The sequence below is a fragment of the Pseudophryne corroboree genome, chromosome 6 (assembly GCF_028390025.1).
Source record: "Pseudophryne corroboree isolate aPseCor3 chromosome 6, aPseCor3.hap2, whole genome shotgun sequence".
Classification (NCBI taxonomy): Eukaryota; Metazoa; Chordata; class Amphibia; order Anura; family Myobatrachidae; genus Pseudophryne; species Pseudophryne corroboree.
Genome location: NC_086449.1, coordinates 720,493,661 through 720,519,946, shown reverse-complemented (window position 1 = coordinate 720,519,946; position 26,286 = coordinate 720,493,661). Strand labels below are relative to the sequence as shown.

Here is a 26,286-nt window from a genome sequence, read left to right as displayed (position 1 = left end):
CCACCGAATGTAGAGTATTTGCTTTTGTCTTGTCCAACGGGACCTCTGTCTGGCAAACTCGATGAGGGGGTCGGTTTTTGAAGGCTATGGCGTAACCTCGAGTGACGACTTCCCGTACCCAGGCATCTGAAGTGGTCTTCAACCATTCCTGGGTATACCCTAAAGGCCGGCCCCCCACCCTGGGATCCCCCAGAGGGAGGCCCGCCCCGTCATGTGGCAGGCTTATCTGTCTTGGAAGCTGGCTGACGGGCCGCCCAGGCTCTTTTGGGCTTAGGCTTACCAGGTTTGGAAGTGCGGGCCTGTTTGTTGTACGCCTGACCTTTTGCTTTACCTGAAGGACGAAAGGGGCGAAAGGAAGTACCTTTAGCCTTCGACACAGAAGGAGCAGTACTTGGCAGACAGGCAGTTTTGGCAGTAGCCAAGTCAGCCACAATCTTATTTAAATCCTCCCCAAACAGAATATCTCCCTTAAAAGGGAGTACCTCCAGGGTTTTTCTAGAGTCCAGATCCACAGACCAGGATCTCAGCCACAATATCCGGCGAGCCAGGACTGACGTAGTAGAGGCCTTGGCTGCCAGGATACCGGCATCAGAAGCCGCCTCTTTAATATAACGAGAAGCTGTGACAATATAAGACAAGCATTGTCTAGCATGGTCAGAGGAGATTTCAGCATCTAACTCCAAGGCCCATGCTTCAACGGCCTCTGCAGCCCAAGTAGCTGCAATAGTGGGCCTTAGTGCAGCACCCGTGAGAGTGTAAATCGCTTTCAGACAGCCCTCCACACGTTTATCCGTAGGCTCTTTTAGAGACGTGACAGTGGTGACCGGTAGAGCTGAGGAAACCACCATCCTAGCCACACGTGAGTCCACTGGAGGAGGCGTTTCCCAATTCTTAGACAGCTCGGCGCGAGGGGATAGCGAGCCAGCATCTTCTTTTGAGGCACAAACTTCGTACCCGGGTTTTCCCAGGTTTCCTGACGTATATCAATTAGGTGGTCAGAGTGAGGTAAAACTTGTTTAATCACCTTCTGACGCTTGAACCTATCTGGTTTCTTAGGAGGAACGGATGGCTCGGGATCATCCGTAATCTGTAAAATCAACTTAATAGCCTCCAAAAGATCAGGAACATCCACATGTGAACCATCCTCCCCATCAGCCGTATCTGAGTCAGAACCTGTGGGGTCAGTGTAAGTGCCGTCTACATCCGACGAGGTGTCAGTGACAGCAGTGGATTGTGAGGAGACAAGCGCTCGCTTAGAGGACCCCTTGGACGTAGGCGAGCGACGTTCAGACTTTTTAGTAGTCAGGGACTGGTTCAACTTCTTTATTTGAGCAGATAAATCGTCCGCCCACGGCGGGTTAGCTGCAGGGACCACAAACTGTTGTACCGGCATTAGGGGTCCCATAGGGGGTGTTAGTTTATGAACTAGCGTATGCAGAAGCGTGGAAAAAGCGGCCCACGGCGGGTCATTATTTGCCCCCGTTGCCACTGTCCCACTGGGGGGCAAGGAGCCCCCAGAACCAGAGCCCAAAGCTGCTATATTCTCCTCATAGGTATCTGCGGCTTCAGCAACACCGGCAGTGTGTTCAGCCCCAGAACCGTTACCCTCAGAAGCAGACATGATATAACTTGCAGTATCAGGTAACACAGTACAATTTGGCAGCAGCACAATACCTCCAGCCCAAACCACTGTGCAGTGTAGTCAGCACCAGCAGAGATAAATGAGAGATATGGTGACTAAATCACAGAGAAAAATACGTAATACAGTATATCTTTGTGAAAATCCTATATTAGATAAAACCTGACGCACCAAGCCCCCTCAGGTTATAGAATATAGGGATAGCAAGTTGAGTGAAAGACAGGAAATGGACACCACTCAGCTATCAAATGCACACACAAATAGTCACAGTTTGTACAATACAGAGGTTATTACTAACAATAATACTGCACTGGACTAGCTTACACAGCTATATAACAATAGATATAACAGTACACAGTAAGAACTGGATGTATATCACAGGGTAATTGTTGAATGCCCAAGCAGTCCCAGGAACAGTGAGCTGAGGGATAATGGAGCCGCAGACACTGCCAGGGAGTGAGGGAGAGACAGATATGCAGCTCCAGGGCGGGAACATTTGCAGAAAATGGAGCCCTGGGGCTGGGGGAGGGGCTTCAGGTCCAAGCTCTATCCCCCTGCTGGCAAAACCACTGGGTACTGCGGACTCTAATAAAACGGTTTATAGAGAAAACCTGACCTGTCCCATGCCCTGGTGATCTAGTGGGATCGCCTGTACTGCCACAGTGTCCACCGCCAGCGCGTGCGGCCCGCCTCCCACTGACCGCGCTGGATCGCGATAAAGACCGGGTCCCGCAAGCGGGACCCACTTACCACCTCCCGAAGTGCGGCCACGCGATCCCGGAGAGCCCCCTTTGTGTGTGCCTGACAAGAAGAAAACCGGAGCCTCCTGCTGTAGTTACCCGGTAACCAGGGCTCGGGAGTGTACAGCGCCGCTGGGGAGAGCCGGAGCTGCAGCCGTGAATGTCCACTGACATATAACACTGCTGCTGCCCTTGAAGTCTTCACTTTTTTCCTCAGAAAAAAAGCTCTTCTTAGGGCTGCCTGTTAAGTGCCTGCTACTGCAGCACCAACTACAAAACTGAGATCCTGTGCAGGGAGGCGGTGTGATATAGGAGGCGGCGCTATGCATTCTGGGAACAGTCAATGCTTTGAGCCTGTTGGTGCCTCGGATCAAGATCCTACTCTACACCCCATTGTCCATTCCTTGTGGAGCCCAGTGTACCCCGCAGCAGAAAAAAATAATAGTCTGCCGTAAGTGACCTACACACTGTATCACACTTAAAGGGGGTAATTCAGACCTGATCGCTGTTGTGCGTTTTCGTATAGCGGGCGATCAGGTCTGAACTGTGCGTGCGTATGCACCGCAATGCGCAGGCGCGATGGACCACAGCAATGGGGATTGCCGGTCAGCGATGGAATGGTGCGAAAGATCCGATCGCACGGGCGTGTGTAAGGAGATTAACAGGAAGAGGGCGGCAAGTGACCGTTTTTAAGGAATGTTTGAAAAAACGCAGGTGTGTCCAAGCGTTGGAAGGGAGGGTGTCTAACGTCAAATCCTGTCCCGTACAGGCTGAAGTGATCGCAGCGGCTGAGTAAGTCCTGGGCTGTGAAGACACTGCACAAAATCAGTTTGTACAGCTCTGCTACACATGCGATCGCACACTTGCACAGCGAAAATATCCTCCCCCTGTAGGTGGCGACTATCTGATCGCAGGGCTGCAAAATTCGCATCCTAGCGATCAGGTCTGAATTACCCGCAAAATACTGGACACAGGTTTCTCCTCAGATTTCATTATTATGATGTTGTAGTGAAACAAAACACAACACGGGAAGCGGTCACCATACCACTAGTCGGGATCCCGGACGTTACAATGCCGACAGCAGAATCCCGACTAGTGGGGAAATACCGACGCTGTAATTCCTGCTCCACAGGCTCTCCACCCTCTATGGGTGTCCACGACACCCATAGAGGGAGAATAAATCCTGTGGTGAGTGCAGCGAGCCATCGTGCCTACAGCGTGGCGAGCGCAGTGAGTCCGCTAGCGCTCGCCCCGCTGCCGGCATACTCGTGGCCGGGATCACGCTGTCGGTATACTGAGAGCCAGGTTCCCGGCTGCCAGTTTTAGGTACTCATCCCCACAACACAAGGATGCCAGTGCATGTTGGGATGGGTTGATGAGACCACTACAGGTCCGCATTCTGGGCCTGACTCCTGTTTGTTTGTTTGTAAGTAAAGCAAAAAGGAGAGAGAATTGACTGCATAGGAAAGGAAAGAGTTAAACATCTGGTGAGGGGACCTAGCTGTGAGGAAAGTACAGCCTTTTTTGAAGGGGAGGGTTTGATATATATATAGGGAAGGTGAGGCCATTTTAGCTCTCTCTTGTGGTGATTTGCCTGGTTGGTGAGTGCTGCAGTGCAGACATTGTTTTGCCACATAAACCGTGCAAGTTTATTACAGCGTGTACCCCTCTGTCTGTTATATCTTCCCCTCTGCCTTTTAATCATCCCTGCTAGATATGTCCGCCCGCCCTCAGCGTTCTGCCTGGCTTCCGGCTCGGTACCGCGGTTCTGGCGGTCGAGCTGGGCCGGGTGATGAGGTGGGTGGCCTGGGGGACGGGGCTCCGTCCCCCGAGGCCTCCACGAACGCGGGCACGGGCGTAATGCGGCGGACGAGGTCGGCCTCGCCGCTGGGGGCCGGGCCGGCTGTGCCAGCCAGGCGCGGGCGGCGTGGGGGGCTGGAGGTTCTTGCAGGCCGCCCGGAGGTTGACGGGCATCGGCCCTCGTCTCCGGGAACGGCAGAGTCCGCGGCGGCGTTGGGCGCCCGCGGGCGCGCGCATGCGCGCCACGGAGGGCGCTCGGCGGTTAGGGCAGGCCCGGCCCCTATCGCTCCCCCCTTGCCGCGGCCGAGTGAAAGTGCCGGGCGGGGGGAGAGGGCGGGACGGGGATCGGGTGGTCGCCACGCGGGGCCTGTCTCGGAGCCTCGCGCGGCGGCTTTGTACGAAGCGCCGGCAGGGGGCTCAATGGCGGTATGGGGGCGCGCGCACGGTATGCGCGTGAACCCACCGCGGGCCGTACAGTGCGCGGGGGAACGCGCGCAGCTGCGCCGCGGTTTTCCCTGTCTCCCCATACCACTCCACCGGAGCCGGGATACAGCGGCTTCCGGGGAAGGAGGGGGGACAGGAAATGGCTTCGCATTGCAGCGGGTCCTCCCCAGGATCGGGGAATATTTCTGATTCGCTCGGGGAGGAGGCGTTTTCAGAGGGGGAGAGTGAGTGGTCCGGCAGGGGGGCCCCCGCTTTCCCGCCGGGGCGGAGGGCGTCGGTCCCCGGGTCACGTCTGACGGACGGCGGGCGCGGGATCGCACCCAGGCGCGGGCCGGGGTTTCTTCGGGGGCCATTGCCGAGGGTCACAACAGGCGGGATCCTCCCGGGGCACTGGCGTCGGCTCTGGCCACAGTGGTGGAAGCGTTGGGGCCGCTAGCCGCAGCAGCCTCCCTGAGGGCGGCGGGGAATTCCGGCCAGTCTGCGGGGGCAGGCGGGTCTGGCAGGCGGAGGGCCTCAGCGGCGCAGCGGGTGGCACGAGCCTGCCGAGAGCTTGGGGCGGCCGCTGCGGAGCTGGAGCTAGGTCCGGAGCAGGATGGGCAAGGGCGCGCGGCCACAGCGCCCCCCCACACGTGGGGCCCGGCGTGCGCCGCAAGGGCGGGCCGGGTCCTCCTCTGCTTTGTCTTTTACAGGGGACCACGAGGAAGTAGAGGTGGCAGACTCCATGGAGGACGACGTATGGGCTGAAGCGGATGAGGATTCCAGGTCGGAGCGGTCGACGGCATCCGGTGAGTTGGTGCAGTCGGTATCGGTTTCTCCCACGAGCTCGAGTTCGCGCAGCTCTTCTTCTTCCTCCTCTTCATCTTCTCTGTCGTCGCAGGCGTCCGAAGTAAGTAGCACTACTAGGGCGAAGAAGAGGGCGGCGAAATTTGCCAAGCGGGCAGCAAAGCAGCAGAAGAGGCGTAAGCGGCGCAAGCGGGTTAGTGAGGAAGATCGTAGGGCCAAGAAGCGCCGCGATCTGCCCGGGGTCGTGCGCTGCGAATACACCGCAGTAATGCGGGGGCTGCGGGACAGCTGCCGCAAGAAGATTCGTAGGGGTGACTTCGTGGACGTGTTCATATTGACAAAGGCCATGAAGAAGGATTATAAGGCGGCGGACGCGAAGAAGGGCATGGGGGCTGAGGCTTTCCGGTCCTTCGATAATTGGCTGGCCGGTTTCTGGGTATTTGCGGCGTGCTACTTGGAGGATAGGCCGGAAGAGCACATGAATGTAATCCGGTATCTGCATCTTGTACACGACATGCAGCGCACATCCTCGGGCGCGGAATGGCGTCGGTATGATCAGGAGTTTCGGGAGAAGCAGGACGGCTTGCGGGTCATGGACTTCGGATTCAAGGATGTGGAGGTCTGGCTCAAAGTAACCCGGGCCTCGCAGCAGGAGGAGGAACCCCAGAAACAGGGTGCGGGCGGGCGACGCGCAGGGTCATCAGCCCAGGGGTCCGGCGCGGACGGCGGATTTGCCAAGACAGGTGGATCGTTCGTTCGTGCAGGAGGGCGTTCCGCCACGAGAGGAAAGTGTTTCGCGTTTAACAGCGGAACATGTTCCTTTGGCAAGCAGTGTCGTTTTCGACACTCCTGCCAGCAGTGTGGCGGAGCCCACCCAGCCTCCTCCTGTTTCAAAGGCGGTAGACAGGGGGCGCGGGGTAAGCAAGCGTACCCCAGGCAGGCCGCGAGCGAAACCGCTCTGCAGAGCTCCAACACCAATTAATTTGGGGACTATGGGCCGGTGGTTGGACTTGTATCCGAATAGAGAGGATGCAAATTTTTTGTTTGACGGTTTTAAGTTTGGCTTTCGCTTGCCTGTTGCGAGTGAGGTGTCCGTGCGTGCACAGAGGAACCTCCAATCTGCCCGAGCCTTGCCGGGAGTGCTACGGGAGAAAGTGGATAGGGAGGTCAGGTTGGGCAGGATGGAGGGACCGTTTATGTCACCCCCGGTGGATGATTTGGTCATCTCTCCGGTCGGGGTGGTTCCTAAGAAGACTCCAGGCGCTTTCCGGCTCATTCAGCATCTTTCTTACCCGTTAGGGGCGTCGGTCAATGACGCAATACCGCCGGCTCATTGCTCGGTGGTGTATCAGTCATTCGACGAGGCGCTAGAGATGGTCCGCAGCTACGGGACCGGGGCCCTCATGGCTAAGATTGATGTTTAGTCAGCTTTTAGGTTATTGCCATTGCATCCGGACTCATTCCGTTTTATGGGTTTCCGGATTGGGGCGGAGTATTTCATCGACAAATGTTTGCCGATGGGATGTTCCGTTTCATGCTCATTTTTCGAGCGTTTTAGCACGTTTCTTCATTGGTGCGTGGAGTCTTCGTCATGGGGTCACGGGCTTGCCCATTACCTCGATGACTTTCTGTGTGTGGGTCCGGCTAATACTACACGGTGCGGCGACTTGCTTTTCAGCATACGAGCTCTCTTTTACCACTTCGGTGTTCCCGTGGCCGTGGACAAAACTGAGGGTCCGGCCTCTTGCTTGTCATTTTTGGGGATTGAAATTGACACGGTGGCGGGAGAGTGTCGGCTGCCCCGGGACAAGGTTTCGAAGCTCCGCGACACCATTTGCCGGTTCGAAGTGTCGCGTAAAGTCACGCTGCGGCAGGCGCAGTCCTTGCTGGGCATGTTGAACTTTGCTTGTCGGGTAATACCGATGGGCAGGGTTTTCTGCCGGAAGCTGGAAAGGGCGACGGCGGGGTGTGCCAGGCCACATCATTTTGTGCATTTGTCCTCCGAAATTAAAAGGGATTTGGCCATATGGGCCTCGTTCCTGGAGGATTTCAACGGGGTGTGCATATGGCAAGCGCCAGCGGTGGACAGCGAGCGGTTGCAGCTGTTAACCGGCGCAGCGGGTGCCTCTGGATTCGGTTGCTTTCTGGAGGGATCCTGGTGCGCGGCATCCTGGCCGGCAAAATGGCATAGCGAAGGTCTAACAAAAGATCTGGTGCTTCTGGAGCTTTTTCCCATTATGGTAGCGTTGGAGGTCTGGGGCGATCGGCTGGCTAATCGCAGCATATTGTTTAGATGCGATAATCTGGGCGTGGTGCATGCGATTAATAACCAGAGGGCAAAGTCGTTGGTGGTTCTGCGGGTGCTAGGGCAATTGCTTTTGACATGCTTGCGTAGGAACCTGTGGTTCCGCGCGCAACATGTGCCCGGTTTGGAGAATGGAATTGCCGACGCTTTGTCGCGAGGACAGTGGGAGAGGTTTTGGTTGTTGGCACCTGAGGCCGACGAGCAAGGTTTTCATTGTCCCGGTTATGTTTGGCAGGTGATCGGGCCGGACTGGAGGGTCTAGCGTTGCAGTCAGTCGCGCCAGCCACGCTCAAGGCTTACGGACAAGCTTGGAGCGAATGGGAGGAGTTTGTGCAAGGTCGTCAGCAACAAGGTAAGAGCAGGCATCGGCTGATGCTTTCTTTTATTTGGCAGCTGTATGTTTCGGGTAGGTCCCGAGCGGTGGTATCCCGGTACTTGGCTGGGGTCTCGTTTTTCTGCAAGCTGCGGGGCGTCCCCGATGTGACAAAAAGCGATGTTCTGCGGAAGGCAATGAAAGGGTGGGCGCGAGTAGCGCCGACGCCACCGGATAGGAGGCGGCCCATCGATGCGGCTTTGTTGCCGGCCATCATCGCGGCGGTGGGGCGAGTCGCATCGTCCAGCTTTGAGACGCTTTTGTTCAGTTTGGCGTTCTCGATGGCTTACCACGGGGCCTTTAGGGTTTCGGAGTTGGTAGCGCCTTCCAAGAGAGCAGATTCGCGCATGCTGGTCGGAGACGTGGTAGTGGGTGAGAGGTCCTTGCTGTGCAGATTGCGGCGCACTAAGACGGACCAAGTGGGGAGAGGGCGCTGGGTCACTTTGGTTCCGGCGCAGGAGGAGAGCGTTTGCCCGGTAGGCCTGGCGGTGCAATATGTGGCGGTGCGACCCGTTAGGAGGGGGTCATGGCTATTGCATTATGACGGGCTGCCGGTGACGAAATAGCAGTTTTGTTGGATGCTGAGTCGTTGTTTGGCGAGCTTGGGCCTCCCACCTGCTGCGTTCGGTACACATTCCTTTCGAATAGGCGCTGCGTCGTCGGCTGCGGCGGCGGGTTTGTCCAGAACTGAAATCCAGGCGGTGGGGCGATGGAAGTCGTCAAGTTACAGACGATATATTCGCCCCGTTGCATGAGAGGTCGGATTGCGCGTGGTGCTGTGTTTATTTGCGTTGTATTATGTTGTTACAGTTCTGTAAGTTATGGTATTGTGCGTCTGTTTGTGTTCCCCTTTTTTATCCTACTCAGGGATTAGCCACTCGTCGTTGCTGGCATGAGTCGGCAGCGGGGGTCTGGAGTTATTTTGCGATTTTTTGCCTGACTTGACGGACTGAATTCTAATCTACAATTCGGCTAATCTGTTCTAATCAGAGTCCCTCAGCAGGTCTTTACGCTTTCACCTCCAGCTGAGTTATTACATGTGTTTCCCATTTTATACCTCCCCCCCCCCCCTTTTTAATTTCGTTTGATTTTATTTTGAACTTCCCCTTTGTGTGTCTTTGTTCGCTTCAAAATTGGCTGGAAGCATGGTGCAGATCGGCTAGGCCGTGACTGCTGCAATAGCGAGATCTAAAGTTTTTTCTTTTTGGCAGATCCTTCAGGTGAAAGCAATTAATGAGGCTTTTTAGTAATCAATTTTACCCCTCTTTTCCCCTTCAGGTTGGTTTGAAGACAATTTGGCTATTTGGGTGGTCGGCCACTCTTATGTATACTGGGCAGCCAAGTTTGTGGCCTCGGAGGGGGCTCAGGCGTTGCCTGGAGCACAGCGTGTTAGATGGCTTGGCTGGCGAGGGATGATGTGGAGCGAGCTGAAGAGTAGGTTAGTGAGTCAGGCCAGCAAGCATGGAGTCCCTAGGGTCTTGGTTGTCCATCTAGGTGGCAACGACCTGGGGAAGAGGACATCCTTGGATCTGCGGTGGGCCATGATACAAGATCTGGCAAGTGTGGCCGCGGCATGGGCCAATTGTGTGTTGGTTTTTTCATTGATGGTGCCAAGGTTGAGTTGGAGGGGTGTGGCGGATGGTCGCCAGATTGATGAGGCCCGGAAAAAGGTGAACGGGGCAGTGGCGAAGTGGGTGCTGTCCCACGGGGGGAAGGTAGTTCGCCACCCGAGGATTCGGTTCAGAGACAGTCACCTTTTTTGGCCTGATGGGGTCCATCTATCCAATGAGGGGATGATGTTTTTCCTGGAGGATCTGGGTTTCGTTTTGCAGGAGTTAGGGTAGGTTATGGTGGCGGTGCGAAGACTTTGGGGATGAGTCTTTCGCTGTTGGCGGAAAAGAACGGCAGTTTTGTATTTGTATGGTAAACTGTAGTGTTTTACAGTTTAGTGTGGTTTAGGTGCACTCACCTCCATCGACTTATTGGCCGCTTGACCACCCGTCCGGGAAGGCAGCGGCAGGGCACCCAGGAGCGGTGGGTAGTCACTGTGGGGGTTGAGTTGTCACCTATTACCGGTTTGTGATAGTTGTAGTAAAATTAGGATAGTTTCGAATGTTTAGTAATTTAAGGTTAATTTAGGTTAATAGAGCCGTTCTTTTTGCTGCCACCATATGCCGGCTGGATCGGCATCTTAATAAAATTTTCTATTACAGGTTTGCTATTGGTTAGGGACAAATAAATAGCTAGCAATTTTTCTGCCAAAATTCAAGTCTCCGTGTCTTTATTTCTGGTTTTGAAGGTAATGAATGCTTTACTTTAAAAGAAAGGGGTCCACCAAATATCACTAGGATGTTTAGAGAAAGTAACTTTGTGTTTGGAACATACCATGTTGCCATGCAAGGGGACCCCTCCTGCGTTCCTTCCTCAGCTGACAAGAGGACTGCGATAACATCAGAAGTACATCTTCCAGATCAGCATATGACTACAAACCACTTCTCCCCCTCACACAGACAGCTCAGTGCTCAGTAGCTTAGTTAAGCGGGTGTAGTATGTTATGCCGGCGGTCGGGCTGCTGGCGGCCAGCATACTGGCACCGGAATCCCGACCGCAGGCATACCGACAGCTGGGCGAGTGCAAATGAGCCCCTTGCGGGCTCGCTGCGCACGCCACACGCGCCATGCTATCTATTCTCCCTCCAGGGGGGTCGTGGACCCCAAGAGGGAGAAAAGGTGTAGGTATGCCGGCGCCGGGATCCCAACAGCCGGCAAACTGAAGACCACCCAGTTAAGCAGCCCCATACACATGGGGGAGATGTGGGGGAGATGTGTGCTGAGCGATCTAGCACAGACCACTCAGCACACATCTCGTCCCCGCTCAACACACAGCGCGATGTGTGCTGAGTAAGGGGGCCAGCGGTGAAATGAGCGATCACTAGATTTGGCATGCATGCATGCCAAATCTAGAGTCAGTGACAGCAACGCACGGGGCTGCACATCGCTATGGGGCATACACACGGAAAGATCCATGCTTACTTTTTAAGCAATCGAGTCAGATTGCATAGAAGTTAAGCACAGATCTCTCCGTATGTACCCCCCTTTAGGTTAGAAAGAGGTCCCTTAAGCTGAAAAATGTAATCAGTATAATGTAGGAGATGTATATTATACCTCAATAAGGGATGAGGCATTTACACAGCCACTATGGGGTCTATTCAATTGCAGTCGGAATTGCCTTCAAGTCGGAAAGACGGCAGTTTCCAACTTTTTTAGGTTGAATCAGGAATCGACCTATTCAACCGAGTTGTCGTGTTTCCATCTTGTTGGAAACTCCAACTTGTTGAAAAACATGTGGATCGGCGGATTAGCCGGGGATCCACGTATTTTGTCAGGTTTGCGGGCATTTCCGACAGGTTTTTGGCCCATTTTCGACAATGCTGATTCGACTTAAAAAAAAAGTCGGATCAGCATTGTTCGGAAACGGGCAAAACATGTTGGAAATGGCCGCAAATTGAATACTGAACTCTCCGATCCTCTCCGTTGGAGAGGATCCGACAGACATTGAATAGACCCTTATATGGGGAAGTGAAAGTGATGCTGGAGCCAGGACTGACACTGCCGTGAGGTAAGGCTGCTCTAATTCATTAAGCAGTGAAAGGAGTGGAGAAGTGAGCCAGTGGAGAAGTTACCCATGGCAACCAATCAGTGTTGAGGTAACATTATAAAGTGCATTCTATATGTAGCAGCTGAATGGTTGCCAATGGGCAACTTCTCTACTGGCTCACTTCTCCACACTCTACAAGATGCATGGTAGTGCAGTGACCTGAGCACAGTTTGGAACTTGAAGTAATCAGCAGGGAGACCAGGAGTTACATTTAATTAGCGGTGGGTTTGAAATCCCAGATGTTTTGTGGTGGTTTTCTGGAGTCATTAGCTATGCGTAGACGCAGGAAAATATTTACAGCTGCATTGTGCAATAGTTTAAGCGCCCAACATACACTTGCCTACTCTCCTGGAACGTCCGGGAGGCTTCCAAATCTGGTGCTCCCGGCCTCTCAGAAGAGCATTAAAGTCTCCCGGAGCTGCACCACATCTGCCTAGAACCGCCCACTTCCAGAGTAAAGTGGGTGGTTCAGGAGGCCGATGGTGCTATTTGTGCTGAATCGAGGCCACATCCCCCACTTTACAATGGCAGTAATCTTGGCATTGTGTAGTAAGGGTAGGTCCATGATGACGTGTTCATGCCATCACAACTCCCGCGCTGCCCACCTATGCCACACCACGCTCGCAGCACTCCGTGTGCTGACCTTGTTGCTCCCTCCAGGAGGAGGCAGCCAGAAAGCCGGTAAGAACTGTATGTTCCAACATCCTACTCTCTTGGTAGGAGATCCAGGGACAGACCTATACCAATTGCAGGGGAAATGTTTTTGGGATGTAGTCGGGATCCCAGCGCTTGAAATCCAGACGCCGAAATCCCAACCGCCAGAATGCCGGCAGCAGCGCCACAGCTATTCCCTCTCCTGGGTGTCTGCGGCATCCTTGGAGAGAGAATAGAACCTGTGGCGAGCGCAGCAAGCCCGCAAGGGGGTTCGTTGCGCTCACCCCCCTGTCGGCATTCTGGTGGTTGGGACTCCGACGTCGGTATTTTGACCGCCGGGATCCCGTACCCAAAGCATGCTTTCAATACTGAGCATAACCAAAGCACTGACAATCTCTAGCAAAAACACATAAATGTCATGAGTAGTGTGAGACTGAGGAAATATACCAGCAACGTGAGAGTCACTAGACTGCTGTTCTACGTAGTAATATTAGACCTGATTGCAGCAGCAAAATTGTTCTCTAATAGGCCAAACCAAGGGTGTCATTCCGAGTTGATCGTAGCTGTGCTAAATTTAGCACAGCTACGATCATCTTCCCTGACATGCGGGGGGACTCCAAGCACAGGGCTAGTCCGCCCCGCATGTCGCCGCTGCCGCTGGCCGCAGTGGCTGCGTGAGATGTCACGCAGCTGCCGCAGCCCGCCCCCCCAAAGGTCCGGCCATGCCTGCGTTGGCTGGGCCGCTTCCCCTAAACGGCGGCTTAATGCCGCCGTCCAGCGTCCTCCCGCCCAGCGACCGCCTCTGTCTTAGAGGTGATCGCTAGGCAACGATGACTGCCATGCGCCGGCGCACTGCGGCACAAACGGCAGCGAGCGATCGGGTCGGAATGACCCCCCATGTGCAGAGAGAGTTAGATTTGGGTGGGGTGTGTTTAAACTGAAATCTAAATTGCAGTGTAAAAATAAAGCAGCCAGTATTTCTCTGACGTCCTAAGTGGATGCTGGGGACTCCGTCAGGACCATGGGAATAGCGGCTCCGCAGGAGACAGGGCACAAAAATAAAGCTTTAGGATCAGGTGGTGTGCACTGGCTCCTCCCCCTATGACCCTCCTCCAAGCCTCAGTTAGGTTTTTGTGCCCGTCCGAGCAGGGTGCAATCTAGGTGGCTCTCTTAAGGAGCTGCTTAGAAAAAGTTTTTAGGTTTTTTATGTTCAGTGAGTCCTGCTGGCAACAGGCTCACTGCATCGAGGGACTTAGGGGAGAGAAGTTCAACTCACCTGCGTGCAGGATGGATTGGCTTCTTAGGCTACTGGACACCATTAGCTCCAGAGGGAGTCGGAACACAGGTCTCACCCTGGGGTTCGTCCCGGAGCCGCGCCGCCGACCCCCCTTGCAGATGCTGAAGATTGAAGGTCCAGAAACCGGCGGCAGAAGGCTTTTCAGTCTTCATGAAGGTAGCGCACAGCACTGCAGCTGTGCGCCATTGTTGTCACACACTTCACACCATAGGTCACGGAGGGTGCAGGGCGCTGCTGGGGGCGCCCTGGGCAGCAATGTATAATACCTTTTATGGCTAAAAAATACATCACATATAGCCCTTGAGGCTATATGGATGTATTAAACCCATGCCAGATATCTCAAACTCCGGGAGAAAAGCCCGCTGGAATAGGGGGCGGGGCTTATTCTCCTCAGCACACAGCGCCATTTTCCTGCTCAGCTCCGCTGTGAGGAAGGCTCCCAGGACTCTCCCCTGCACTGCACTACAGAAACAGGGTAAAACAGAGAGGGGGGGCACTTTTTTTGGCGATATTTGATATATTTAAGCTGCTATAAGGATACAACACTTATATAAGGTTGTTCCCATATATATTATAGCGCTTGGGTGTGTGCTGGCAAACTCTCCCTCTGTCTCCCCAAAGGGCTAGTGGGGTCCTGTCTTCGATAAGAGCATTCCCTGTGTGTCTGCTGTGTGTCGGTACGTGTGTGTCGACATGTATGAGGACGATGTTGGTGTGGAGGCAGAGCAATTGCCGATAATGGTGATGTCACCCCCCAGGGAGTCGACACCGGAGTGGATGGCTTTGTTTATGGAATTACGTGATAATGTCAGCACATTACAAAAATCAGTTGACGACATGAGACGGGCGGAAAACCAGTTGGTACCTGCCCAGGCGTCTCAGACACCGTCAGGGGCTGTAAAACGCCCTTTACCTCAGTCGGTCGACACAGACCCAGACACGGACACTGAATCTAGTGTCGACGGTGAAGAAACAAACGTATTTTCAAGTAGGGCCACACGTTATATGATCACGGCAATGAAGGAGGCTTTGCATATCTCTGATACTGCAAGTACCACAAAAAGGGGTATTATGTGGGGGGTGAAAAAACTACCTGTAGTTTTTCCTGAATCAGAGGAATTGAATGATGTATGTGATGAAGCGTGGGTTAACCCAGATAGAAAAGTGCTAATTTCAAAAAAGTTATTGGCATTATACCCTTTCCCGCCAGAGGTTAGGGCGCGCTGGGAAACACCCCCTAGGGTGGATAAGGCGCTCACACGCTTATCAAAACAAGTGGCGTTACCGTCTCCTGATACGGCCGCCCTCAAGGATCCAGCTGATAGGAGGCTGGAAACTACCCTAAAAAGTATATACACACATACTGGTGTTATACTGCGACCAGCCATCGCCTCAGCCTGGATGTGCAGTGCTGGGGTGGTCTGGTCGGATTCCCTGACTGAAAATATTGATACCCTGGATAGGGACAGTATTTTATTGACTATAGAGCAATTAAAGGATGCTTTTCTTTATATGCGAGATGCTCAGAGGGATATTTGCACTCTGGCATCGAGAGTAAATGCGATGTCCATATCTGCCAGAAGAAGTTTATGGACGCGACAGTGGTCAGGTGATGCGGATTCTAAACGACATATGGAAGTATTGCCGTATAAAGGGGAGGAATTATTTGGCGTCGGTCTATCGGATCTGGTGGCCACGGCAACTGCCGGAAAATCCACCTTTTTACCTCAGACCCCCTCCCAACAGAAAAAGACACCGTCTTTTCAGCCGCAGTCCTTTCGGTCCTATAAGAACAAGCGGGCAAAAGGACAGTCATATCTGCCCCGGGGCAGAGGAAGGGGTAAGAGAGGACAGCAAGCTGCCCCTGCCCAGGAACAGAAGCCCTCCCAGGGTTCTGCAAAGCCCTCAGCATGACGCTGGGGCTTTACAAGCGGACTCAGGAGCAGTGGGGGGTCGACTCAAGAATTTCAGCGCACAGTGGGCTTGCTCACAGGTGGACCCCTGGATCCTGCAGGTAGTATCTCAGGGTTACAGGTTGGAATTCGAGAAGTCTCCCCCTCGCCGGTTCCTAAAGTCTGCTTTGCCAACGTCTCCCTCAGACAGGGCGACGGTATTGGAAGCCATTCACAAGCTGTTTTCTCAGCAGGTGATAGTCAAGGTACCCCTCCTACAACAAGGAAAAGGGTATTACTCCACGCTAATTGTGGTACCGAAGCCGGACGGCTCGGTAAGACCTATTCTAAATCTGAAATCTTTGAATCTGTACATACAGAAATTCAAATTCAAGATGGAGTCACTCAGAGCAGTGATAGCGAATCTGGAAGAAGGGGACTTTATGGTGTCCCTGGACATAAAGGATGCTTACCTGCATGTCCCAATTTGCCCTTCACATCAAGGGTACCTCAGGTTCGTGGTGCAAAACTGTCATTATCAGTTTCAGACGCTGCCGTTTGGATTGTCCACGGCACCTCGGGTCTTTACCAAGGTAATGGCCGAAATGATGATTCTTCTTCGAAGAAGAGGCGTATTAATTATCCCTTACTTGGACGATCTCCTGATAAGGGCAAGGTCCAGAGAACAGCTGGAGGACGGAGTAGCACTAACCCAATTAGTGCTGCAACAACACGGGTGGATTCTGAATTTTCCAAAATCTCAGTTGACACCGACAACACGTCTGCTGTTCCTGGGAATGATTCTGGACACGGTTCAGAAAAAGGTGTTTCTTCCGGAGGAGAAAGCCAAGGAGTTATCCAAACTTGTCAGGAACCTCCTAAAACCAGGAAAAGTGTCTGTGCATCAATGCACAAGAGTCCTGGGAAAGATGGTGGCTTCTTACGAAGCGATTCCATTCGGCAGATTCCACGCACGAACTTTTCAGTGGGATCTGTTGGACAAATGGTCCGGATCGCATCTGCAGATGCACCAGCGGATAACCTTATCACCACGGACAAGGGTGTCTCTTCTGTGGTGGTTGCAGAGTGCTCATCTGTTAGAGGGCCGCAGATTCGGCATACAGGACTGGGTCCTGGTGACCACGGATGCCAGTCTGAGAGGCTGGGGAGCGGTCACACAGGGAAGAAACTTCCAGGGAGTATGGTCAAGCCTGGAGATGTCTTTTCACATAAACATACTGGAGCTAAGAGCGATTTACAATGCTCTAAGTCTGGCAAAACCCCTGCTTCAGGGTCAGCCGGTGTTGATCCAGTCGGACAACATAACGGCAGTCGCCCACGTAAACAGACAGGGCGGCACAAGAAGCAGGACAGCAATGGCAGAAGCTGCAAGGATTCTTCGCTGGGCGGAAGATCATGTGATAGCACTGTCAGCAGTGTTCATTCCGGGAGTGGACAACTGGGAAGCAGAATTCCTCAGCAGACACGATCTACACCCGGGAGAGTGGGGACTTCATCCAGAAGTCTTCCACATGATTGTGAACCGTTGGGAAAAACCAAAGGTGGATATGATGGCGTCCCGCCTCAACAAAAAACTGGACAGGTATTGCGCCAGGTCAAGAGACCCTCAGGCAATAGCTGTGGACGCTCTGGTAACACCGTGGGTGTTCCAGTCAGTGTATGTGTTCCCTCCTCTGCCTCTCATACCAAAAGTACTGAGAATTATACGGCAAAAGGGAGTAAGAACGATACTCGTGGCTCCGGATTGGCCAAGAAGAACTTGGTACCCGGAACTTCAAGAGATGCTCACGGAGGATCCGTGGCCTCTACCTCTAAGACGGGACCTGCTTCAGCAGGGACCGTGTCTATTCCAAGACTTACCGCGGTTGCGTTTGACGGCGTGGCGGTTGAACGCCGAATTCTAAGGGAAAAAGGCATTCCGGAAGAGGTCATTCCTACACTGGTAAAAGCCAGGAAGGAGGTGACGGCACAACATTATCACCGCATTTGGAGAAAATATGTTGCGTGGTGTGAGGCCAGGAAGGCCCCCACGGAGGAATTTCAATTGGGTCGATTCCTACATTTCCTGCAAACAGGATTGTCTATGGGCCTCAAATTGGGGTCCATTAAGGTTCAAATTTCGGCCCTGTCGATTTTCTTCCAGAAAGAATTGGCTTCAGTTCCTGAAGTCCAGACTTTTGTAAAAGGAGTACTACATATACAGCCCCCGGTTGTGCCCCCAGTGGCTCCGTGGGACCTTAATGTAGTTTTGGATTTTCTCAAATCCCATTGGTTTGAGCCACTCAAATCGGCGGATTTGAAATATCTTACATGAAAAGTAACCATGCTACTGGCCCTGGCTTCAGCCAGGAGAGTGTCAGAATTGGCGGCTTTATCCTATAAAAGCCCATATCTGATTTTCCATTCGGACAGGGCAGAACTGCGGACGCGTCCTCATTTTCTGCCTAAGGTGGTGTCAGCGTTTCACCTGAACCAGCCTATTGTGGTGCCTGCGGCTACTAGCGATTTGGAGGATTCCAAGTTGTTGGACGTGGCCTGGGCATTGAAAATATATATTTCAAGAACTGCTGGAGTCAGAAAGTCTGACTCGCTGTTTATATTGTATGCACCCAACAAGCTGGGTGCTCCTGCTTCTAAGCAGACGATTGCTCGTTGGATTTGTAGCACAATTCAACTTGCACATTCTGTGGCAGGCCTGCCACAGCCTAAATCTGTCAAGGCCCATTCCACAAGGAAAGTGGGCTCATCCTGGGCGGCTGCCCGGGGGGTCTCGGCATTACAACTCTGCCGAGCAGCTACGTGGTCGGGGGAGAACACGTTTGTAAAATTCTACAAATTTGATACCCTGGCTAAAGAGGACCTGGAGTTCTCTCATTCGGTGCTGCAGAGTCATCCGCACTCTCCCGCCCGTTTGGGAGCTTTGGTATAATCCCCATGGTCCTGACGGAGTCCCCAGCATCCACTTAGGACGTCAGAGAAAATAAGATTTTACTTACCGATAAATCTATTTCTCATAGTCCGTAGTGGATGCTGGGCGCCCATCCCAAGTGCGGATTGTCTGCAATACTTGTACATAGTTATTGTTACAAAAAAATCGGGTTGTTATTGTTGTGAGCCGTCTTTTCAGAGGCTCCTACGTTTGTCATACTGTTAACTGGGTTCAGATCACAAGTTGTACGGTGTGATTGGTGTGGCTGGTATGAGTCTTACCCGGGATTCATTATCCTTCCTTATTGTGTACGCTCGTCCGGGCACAGTATCCTAACTGAGGCTTGGAGGAGGGTCATAGGGGGAGGAGCCAGTGCACACCACCTGATCCTAAAGCTTTATTTTTGTGCCCTGTCTCCTGCGGAGCCGCTATTCCCATGGTCCTGACGGAGTCCCCAGCATCCACTACGGACTACGAGAAATAGATTTATCGGTAAGTAAAATCTTATTTTACCCTGCACAGAAACAAAATAACCCACCCAAATCTAAATTTCTCTGCAGTGGCAAACGCAGGAATTAGCGAGGGGGGTTTCCGTGGGTGTGTATGTATACGTGCATGTATGTGTAATATATATATATATATATATATATATATATATAGCCCACATTCATATATACATACACAAACAAACACACACATATACACAAGCACACATCCATCCATAGTACATACACCAGTGCACGAACACACAGACATACTGTACATACAAACATACAAATACACACAACACTGGCTTCAAACTTACATAATCCATCAGGGGCTGGGAGCAGAAGGGCGGCAGAGTGGGGACGGAGGGAGCTGCTGTTGCTGAGCATGCAGCAGCTCCCCCGGGACATTCTGTAAGCAGAGAGCTCCATAGCTCTCTCTTGCTGCTGTCTCCGTCTCAAAATAGAAATCTCGGCTCATCAGGGGGGTTCCCAGGTACTCGTACCCCCCCCCCCCCCTGCATGCGCCACTGCTCTGCACATGTCACATCTGCCCCCACCCCCCCTGCAGTGCACATGGTTTTGCCCATTAGAGAACAAATTTGCTGCTGCGATCAGGTCTGAATTAGGCCCTTGGCCAACAACATGTACAAAATACAGAGATATAATGCATATACAGCTGTAATCTAAATCGTGTTTACCTGGGCGGGAAGAGCCGTGATCGAGGCAGGAAAAAAGCATGGTGGTAAGGGATAGGCAGGGGAGCTCCAAAAAGGCCTAGGTGAGAGTGAGTTAGTGTTATCTGCAAATGGCTCACAGCATCAGTCTGCGACATTGTGTTGGTCGTTGGTTGATGTTCAGAAGTTGTTGCCATCTTTTGTGGAAAAGCTTCTTCCCCTTTTAAGACAAGAAAGTTCATTTGAAGTAAAATAAATACTCATCAGAATGGCCAAGGCCTAGATTTTCCCCAATAAGTGTCCTATATTCTTTTTTTCCTTCCTTGACATTATACTAATGTCAGGGCCAGCGGTGGATTAAGGGGTGAGGGCGCCCCCAGGCACAACAGTAATGGCCGCCCCAAACCCCCCCTCCCATTGCCTAATTCTATTATTTTCATTGATTCGTTATAAGCCTCATTTGATGATGGCCAATTTACTAGAATAATAAAAAAGCCAATATGATTTTTTTTTTTTTAAATTACTGTATAAATATATATATATATATATGTATATACACATATTTACTAAGTAGGACAACTTGTAGGGGTAGTATGTGCATGTTCTACCCATTTACACTCCATTCAAGATGGCATATGATACAGTACCACTGGCGTATTTGTAATGGGTGCAGTGTGTGCAGTCCAGGGGGGCCCCCACCACACACGCTGCACCCATAGCCAGATTAAGGGGAGGATACAGGGCATACTGTACCCCGGGCCCCCCTTTGTCAGGGGGCCCCCTGGCCAGAGTACACTGACATCACTAGCTTTACCTCTTAAGCAGCAGCAGAACCAGCAGCCAGAATGCAAGCAGGACAGTATGCAGTGCAGGTAGAGACACAGGAATATCATGTTTCATGAGCTACCATCAGAGCTTTCTGACCAGAGGAGAGATAGGAGGGTGGAGAGAGCTGACACAGGGATCCCAGCTTCTCCTCCTCCATGCCTGGGTGTCTGAGTACTGTGTAAACTGTTATGCAACTAAACCATTTGGCTATAGAGATAAATACAAACACAGAGAGTCCTCCTGAGTCCTGTTCCAGTGTGTAAGTAGTACAGAGGCTGCTGCTATATTTGCATGTGACAAGATAAATTATTGTATTTTTCTATGTGTAGTTTAAGGTTAAGTTGGCTTTGTTCCACTACAAGAAAAGTTTATAAAATAGTTGTCTTTCAATTAGGTGGAGCTATAAACAGTACCCAGGCATTTTTATACTATTAGTTAAAACTAATATACACCATTGGTTTAAATTTAATATACACAATCTATACTTCCCACCATGACCCATTCCAGGAGGGACAAAATGCTCTCTAGCTGGACTAACTTCTTAATTTATGATTGCAAGTACCTTTCAATTAAATAGTTCAGCACAGGTGACGCCAATCATATATTAAGTGGGAAGTCAAGGTAGAGAGCATTTTGTCCCTCCTGGAATGGGACATGTTGGGAGGTATGCACAATTTAATATACATCCCCCACCTTCCATCGGGTCCCCCCTGTCTTAAGTGCCCCGGGCACCCCCAAGCCTTAATCTGGCCCAGGCTGCACCCATTTTTTGGAATACTCATCCCTTCGGAGCAGGGACGTGCAGTCAGGGGAGGCAGGGGACATTAATGATGAAAATAATACAAAGAAGATACTTATGACACATGTTATGTGTCATAAGTATCTGCTTTAGCTTTTGTATTACTTTAGTAATTCTTACCTGTTTAAAAGCGGTCCTCTAAAAGTGTTTTTGAGGCAGCGCTGTCAGTGCCTCCCGCTGTCAGTGTGTAAGGGACGGAAGCGGGGGGCGGGGCCAGGGATTGGGCAGGAGAAAGCCATTGAAAAAAATCCCTATAAGCGGCACCTACTTTAAGTGCCGCTTTGAAGCTGCGATTGGGCAGTGCGTGATTAGGGGAGGACACTTTCCGGCTAGAGGAGACAGGCGCATCACGTGGTTGGTTCCGTCACAGGGGAAGCGCAGCGCTGATCAAGCTGTACAGAGAGCGGAAGAATCAGTGGCCACGGCGGTGATGATGTGGATGGCAGAGAGGAGAGTGAAGACGGGGAGCGTGGTGGTGCAACAGTGAGCACCGGGCAGCGGAATAGCGGTGAGAAAATCCAAATAACACGGCAGAGCTCTCTCCTCTTTTTACACCTGTATTATTTGTCCTCTTTTGCTCACTTGTCCTCTTTTGTGGATTACTTCAGGAACAAAGAGGACCGAGCTTCACTGGATTGTTTGTAAGTATCATTTTAATTTTTACAGGTACCCCTATTAGATTCTACTGGAGAAGTGGACGTGATTCTCGGTGTTGGATGTAGGTAAGTATGTGTGAGTGTGTAAGTGTGTTTTAATAAATTTTTACTTTCAAGGTGTGTGTGTTGTGTTTTTATTTGGGTATTTTTTGTTGTTGTAGAACTACAGGTACCAGTGGGCCCGTTATTAACCCACATACTGGTACTTGTGGTTTTCCAAGTACCAGCAAGCCGGGGAGGCTTGCTGGGCCTTGTAGTTCCACAACAAAAAACAATATTTCCCCCCACACACTTATGGCTATCAGCCCGGCACCTACCGCCCAGAAGTGCTGGGGACAGCCTCGGGTTTCACCCCAGACCCTTGGGTGCCTGGAGGGGGGGAACCCTTGATTTAAGGGGTCCCAACTCCTCCAGGTAACCCCGGCCAGGGGTGACTAGTTGGGGGGGGGGGGGGGGGGGAATGCCACGGCTGCAGGGACCAATATAAAAGTGTCCCCCGGCTGTGGCATTATCTTCCTGGCTAGTGGAGCCCGGTGCTGGTTTTAAAAATATGGGGGACCCCTAAATCTTTTTTCCCCCTGTATTTTTGGAACCAGGACCGGACTAAGAGCCCGGTGCTGGTTGTCTAAATACGGGGAACTCCTGTCCAGCAGCCGGCGGGGAGTCAGAAGACTTTGTGAGGTCCCGGGAGTGAGGGAGCAGTCTCCACAATAAACGGAGCGCAGTGCAACGTATCACGCTGCTGCAAAGGAGACAGAGAGCAGCCGCAGGGGCAGATCTGATTGCCGCTACGGCTGCCAGAGTGTGAGGGAGCCACACAGAAAGCCGTGCAGCGTGAAACCAGAAGGTGAAAGATACTCCCAAGGTGAAAAGGTAGTCCTAACACTGACAGCCTTCCACCCACCCTTCTTATCAAGAGACACCTCACATATAGAATCACAAACTATATTTGTCAGTGCCATAGCAAATATCTGCCCTCTGCAGCCACAGAGACTTTATCAAAGGCAATATTCCAAGTCATCACCGTGCCTTCGCTATCACAGCCCTAAACCATTACCTGACGCACAGCCTTACACGTGCCACAAATTTACCTAACTAGTCATCCCTTCCAGCTCAGTGGAGAACCTTTTACCAGCCGCACTTAGGGGTTGGATGTCCCTTGCACTTAGCCGTCCACTGACATCGTATGTAGCGATACAAGTACAGAGTGACTATTACTGCCTATTGAGTGCAGGACCTGCCAGACCGGCCATTTTGAGAACCCAGACATACCTTCCTGCAGTGATTCCCCTGTACAAACTCACGTTTGAACTTTTCAGGATTTTGTGTAGGGTCAGAAACTCCCCTTATTGAGCTCATAGTGCTACCTAGTGGCTTATTGGTATACTGTTTGCATATTCAGGGAACAGTTTTAATTTGAAAATGAGTGTTGAAGTTCTGAAATGCACTTGTTCTGATGTTGTGTTATGTTTATGTCCACCATGCCAATAAAACGCGATCAAAAGTAATGTGCCTTATTGAATTGTACTGAGTTTTACCAATCTGTAAATCAAGTCACGTGAATCGATGACTAAACCCTGTTTGCAATAAATCCTTATCATCGTGTCCCACGATCGTGATCCTTGTGCACTTTGGGGGTGTTGTTCGTACTGGGGTATCTCCGTCCTTCTGCCTAAGTCCTACACAGGTGTTCTATACAGATATCAGCAGGCGTCGCGACAAGTGAGAACTGGACGACCGGACAAGCCACAACTGGACAAGCGGGAGACTCCAGGTACGCTCACATATTACAGCTGCGCACAGACCTACTCCTCTCTTAAAGCGCCCCTGTACAGTACAGTGGAAAATTTTTCAGTTACTGGTACATTTGAGGCTGACAGTACCAACACCTGCATCCAAGTGCCGCCCCCAAACAAGTGCTGCCCCTAGGCACGTGCCTCATGTACCTAATGGGAAATTCTCCACTGGTCAGATCTAGGCTTCACGATAGCATTCAGGTTTCCTGAGATACATCAGAGGCTAAGAAATATGACAACTTTATGTATCCTGGCCTGGCTGGAATAGTATTAAAAATTTAATATTAAATGGCATTTGACGTCATGGCCGGTTCAGGCATCTAGGTCTATTTATAAAATTATTACTGGTGTTGTGGATTTGTAAAAAAAAATGACAAAGTGCTTTGCAGTGCCAGATAGTGGAAAATATAAGGTGTACATAAAATTGGGACATACAAGGCAGACAAAATAATTACAGACATATGAAAACAAATCTGTCAGAAAAGAGCATACAATGGTAATATGAGTGCTACTGATTTAATGTTGGGTCTGATTGAGGGGGATATGAATTAATTTTTAAATATGAATGCTATTCAATGTCAAGGCACGTTGGGGTAGAATTAGTCCTATTTAATACAAATAAATGCTAATTTAAATGCTAAGTTGGAAATGTGGTGGGGGGAATCAGGCCTACTTACTACGTTAATGCTTCCTAATTTCGCACTTCTGGGGGAAAGAGGCCTTATTATTATTATTATTATTATTATTAAACATGGGTGCTATTTATGTAATGCTTGGGCAGGTTAGAGAACGCACAGCCTCACATAGCTCAGCTTTTTTGAACATTCATATGCCAACCCATTTTCTCCCTCATTCCATGAGCTGGCAAGCAACAGCAGCAGATTGTCAAAAGTGCATTTTTGGGATAGGGATGGCCAGCACCACTCGATGGCCACCACTGAAATGTGCTGGCTCGGTCACGGACCAATAAAAAAAAACAGGGGAGGGGCTTAGCAGTGCCGGGGGCGGAGCTATGCTCCGTGTCCCGACACCTTGCAAAAATAAAAAATAAAAATATTTGTTTATGCTGTGTCATCGATGGAGGGAAACCATCTGGTTCTCTCCCATCGATGGCAAAAGCATTCGACATCGGTCACAAACCATCCATGATTAGGAATAATCGATGGTCGATGGCCATCCTTATTTGGGGACTGTCCTGAGGCGTCAAATATTACATTTATATTTAGTGGAGAGGGTGCAGTCATTGGTATTGGGGTGGAAACAGCATTTTTTTAAGTATATGGTTGGAGAGGGAGTTGGTTGGAAGATGATCCTAAGCTTGATACCAACCTCCATTGCTATACATAGATGTGCTCACAGCAGAATGCCTTACACACATGACTTACCGGTAGTATTACTGGGGAGGGGCTTTGCCGCGGAGCGTTTATCTGTGGTTGTACATTTCAGGTCATTAGTGACATTAAGGGGCATTTTCATTTTCTTTCCCTTCTGTGGCTGATAAACCAGGTCTAAAAGACAAAGATTATGGTCACACGCAAAGCAAACCCTGTGTACAGTGCAGACAGATACAAAGAATGGAACAGCTGGAGCATAAAAAATAGGATTTTAATTACCTACCGGTAAATCCTTTTCTCATAGTCCGTAGAGAATGCTGGGGTCCACATTAGTACCATGGGGTATAGACGGGTCCCTTGGGAGCCATGGGCACTTTAAGAGTTTAATAGTGTGGGCTGGCTCCTTCCTCTATGCCCCTCCTACCAGACGCAGTCTAGAAACTGTGCCCGAGGAGACAGACAACTTCGAGAGAAGGAAATACACAGATAGTGGTGAGATTCACACCAGCTCACACATAACAAGGCAAACCAAGCTAACTAGCTTGAACAAATCAGCAACAGCTGAACAACAGTACTTAACCAAGTAACAATGCAGTACTTAACCAAGTAACAAGGTAGTACCGAACCAAGTAACAACTGCAGGAGAACGAAGCGCTGGGCGGGCGCCCAGCATCCTCTACGGACTACGAGAAAAGGATTTACCAGTAGGTAATTAAAATCCTATTTTCTCTTACGTCCTAGAGGATACTGGGGTCCACATTAGAACCATGGGGATGTACCAAAGCTCCCAGTATGGGAGGGAGAGCACGGAGGCTCCTGCAGAACCGATAGACCAAACTTTAGGTCCTCAGAGGCCAAAGTATCAAACTTGTAAAACTTAGCAAACGTGTTCGACCCTGTCCAAGTAGCCACTCTGAAAAGCTGTAAAGCCAAGACACCCCGGGTAGCCGCCCAGGAAGAATCCACCTTACGAGTAGAGTGGGCCTTAACGGATTTTGGACACGGCAATCCTGCCGTAGAATAAGCATGCTGGATAGTGAACCTGTTCCAGCAAGAAATCGTCTGCTTAGAAGCAGGACACCCAATCTTGTTGGGATCATACAGGATAAAGAGAGAGTCCGACTATCTGTGACAAGAAGTTCTCTTCTAAACATCCTAGTGATATTTGGTGGACCCC

General features: G+C 51.2%; 1 protein-coding gene across 6 annotated transcripts in view; it reads right to left on the bottom strand.

Moving 5' to 3' along the window:
* The window catches only part of SOX30 (SRY-box transcription factor 30), a 213,255-nt gene that overhangs the window by 15,692 nt on the left and 171,277 nt on the right, over positions 1 to 26,286 (bottom strand). For all 6 annotated transcript variants that reach the window (XM_063928392.1, XM_063928393.1, XM_063928391.1 and 3 more), the window contains 2 exons: positions 25,161 to 25,283; positions 19,721 to 19,916 (listed from right to left, as the gene is read on the bottom strand). In XM_063928392.1, the coding sequence (XP_063784462.1) occupies positions 19,721 to 19,916; positions 25,161 to 25,283 (319 nt within the window). The remainder of the gene's footprint in view (positions 1 to 19,720; positions 19,917 to 25,160; positions 25,284 to 26,286) is intronic.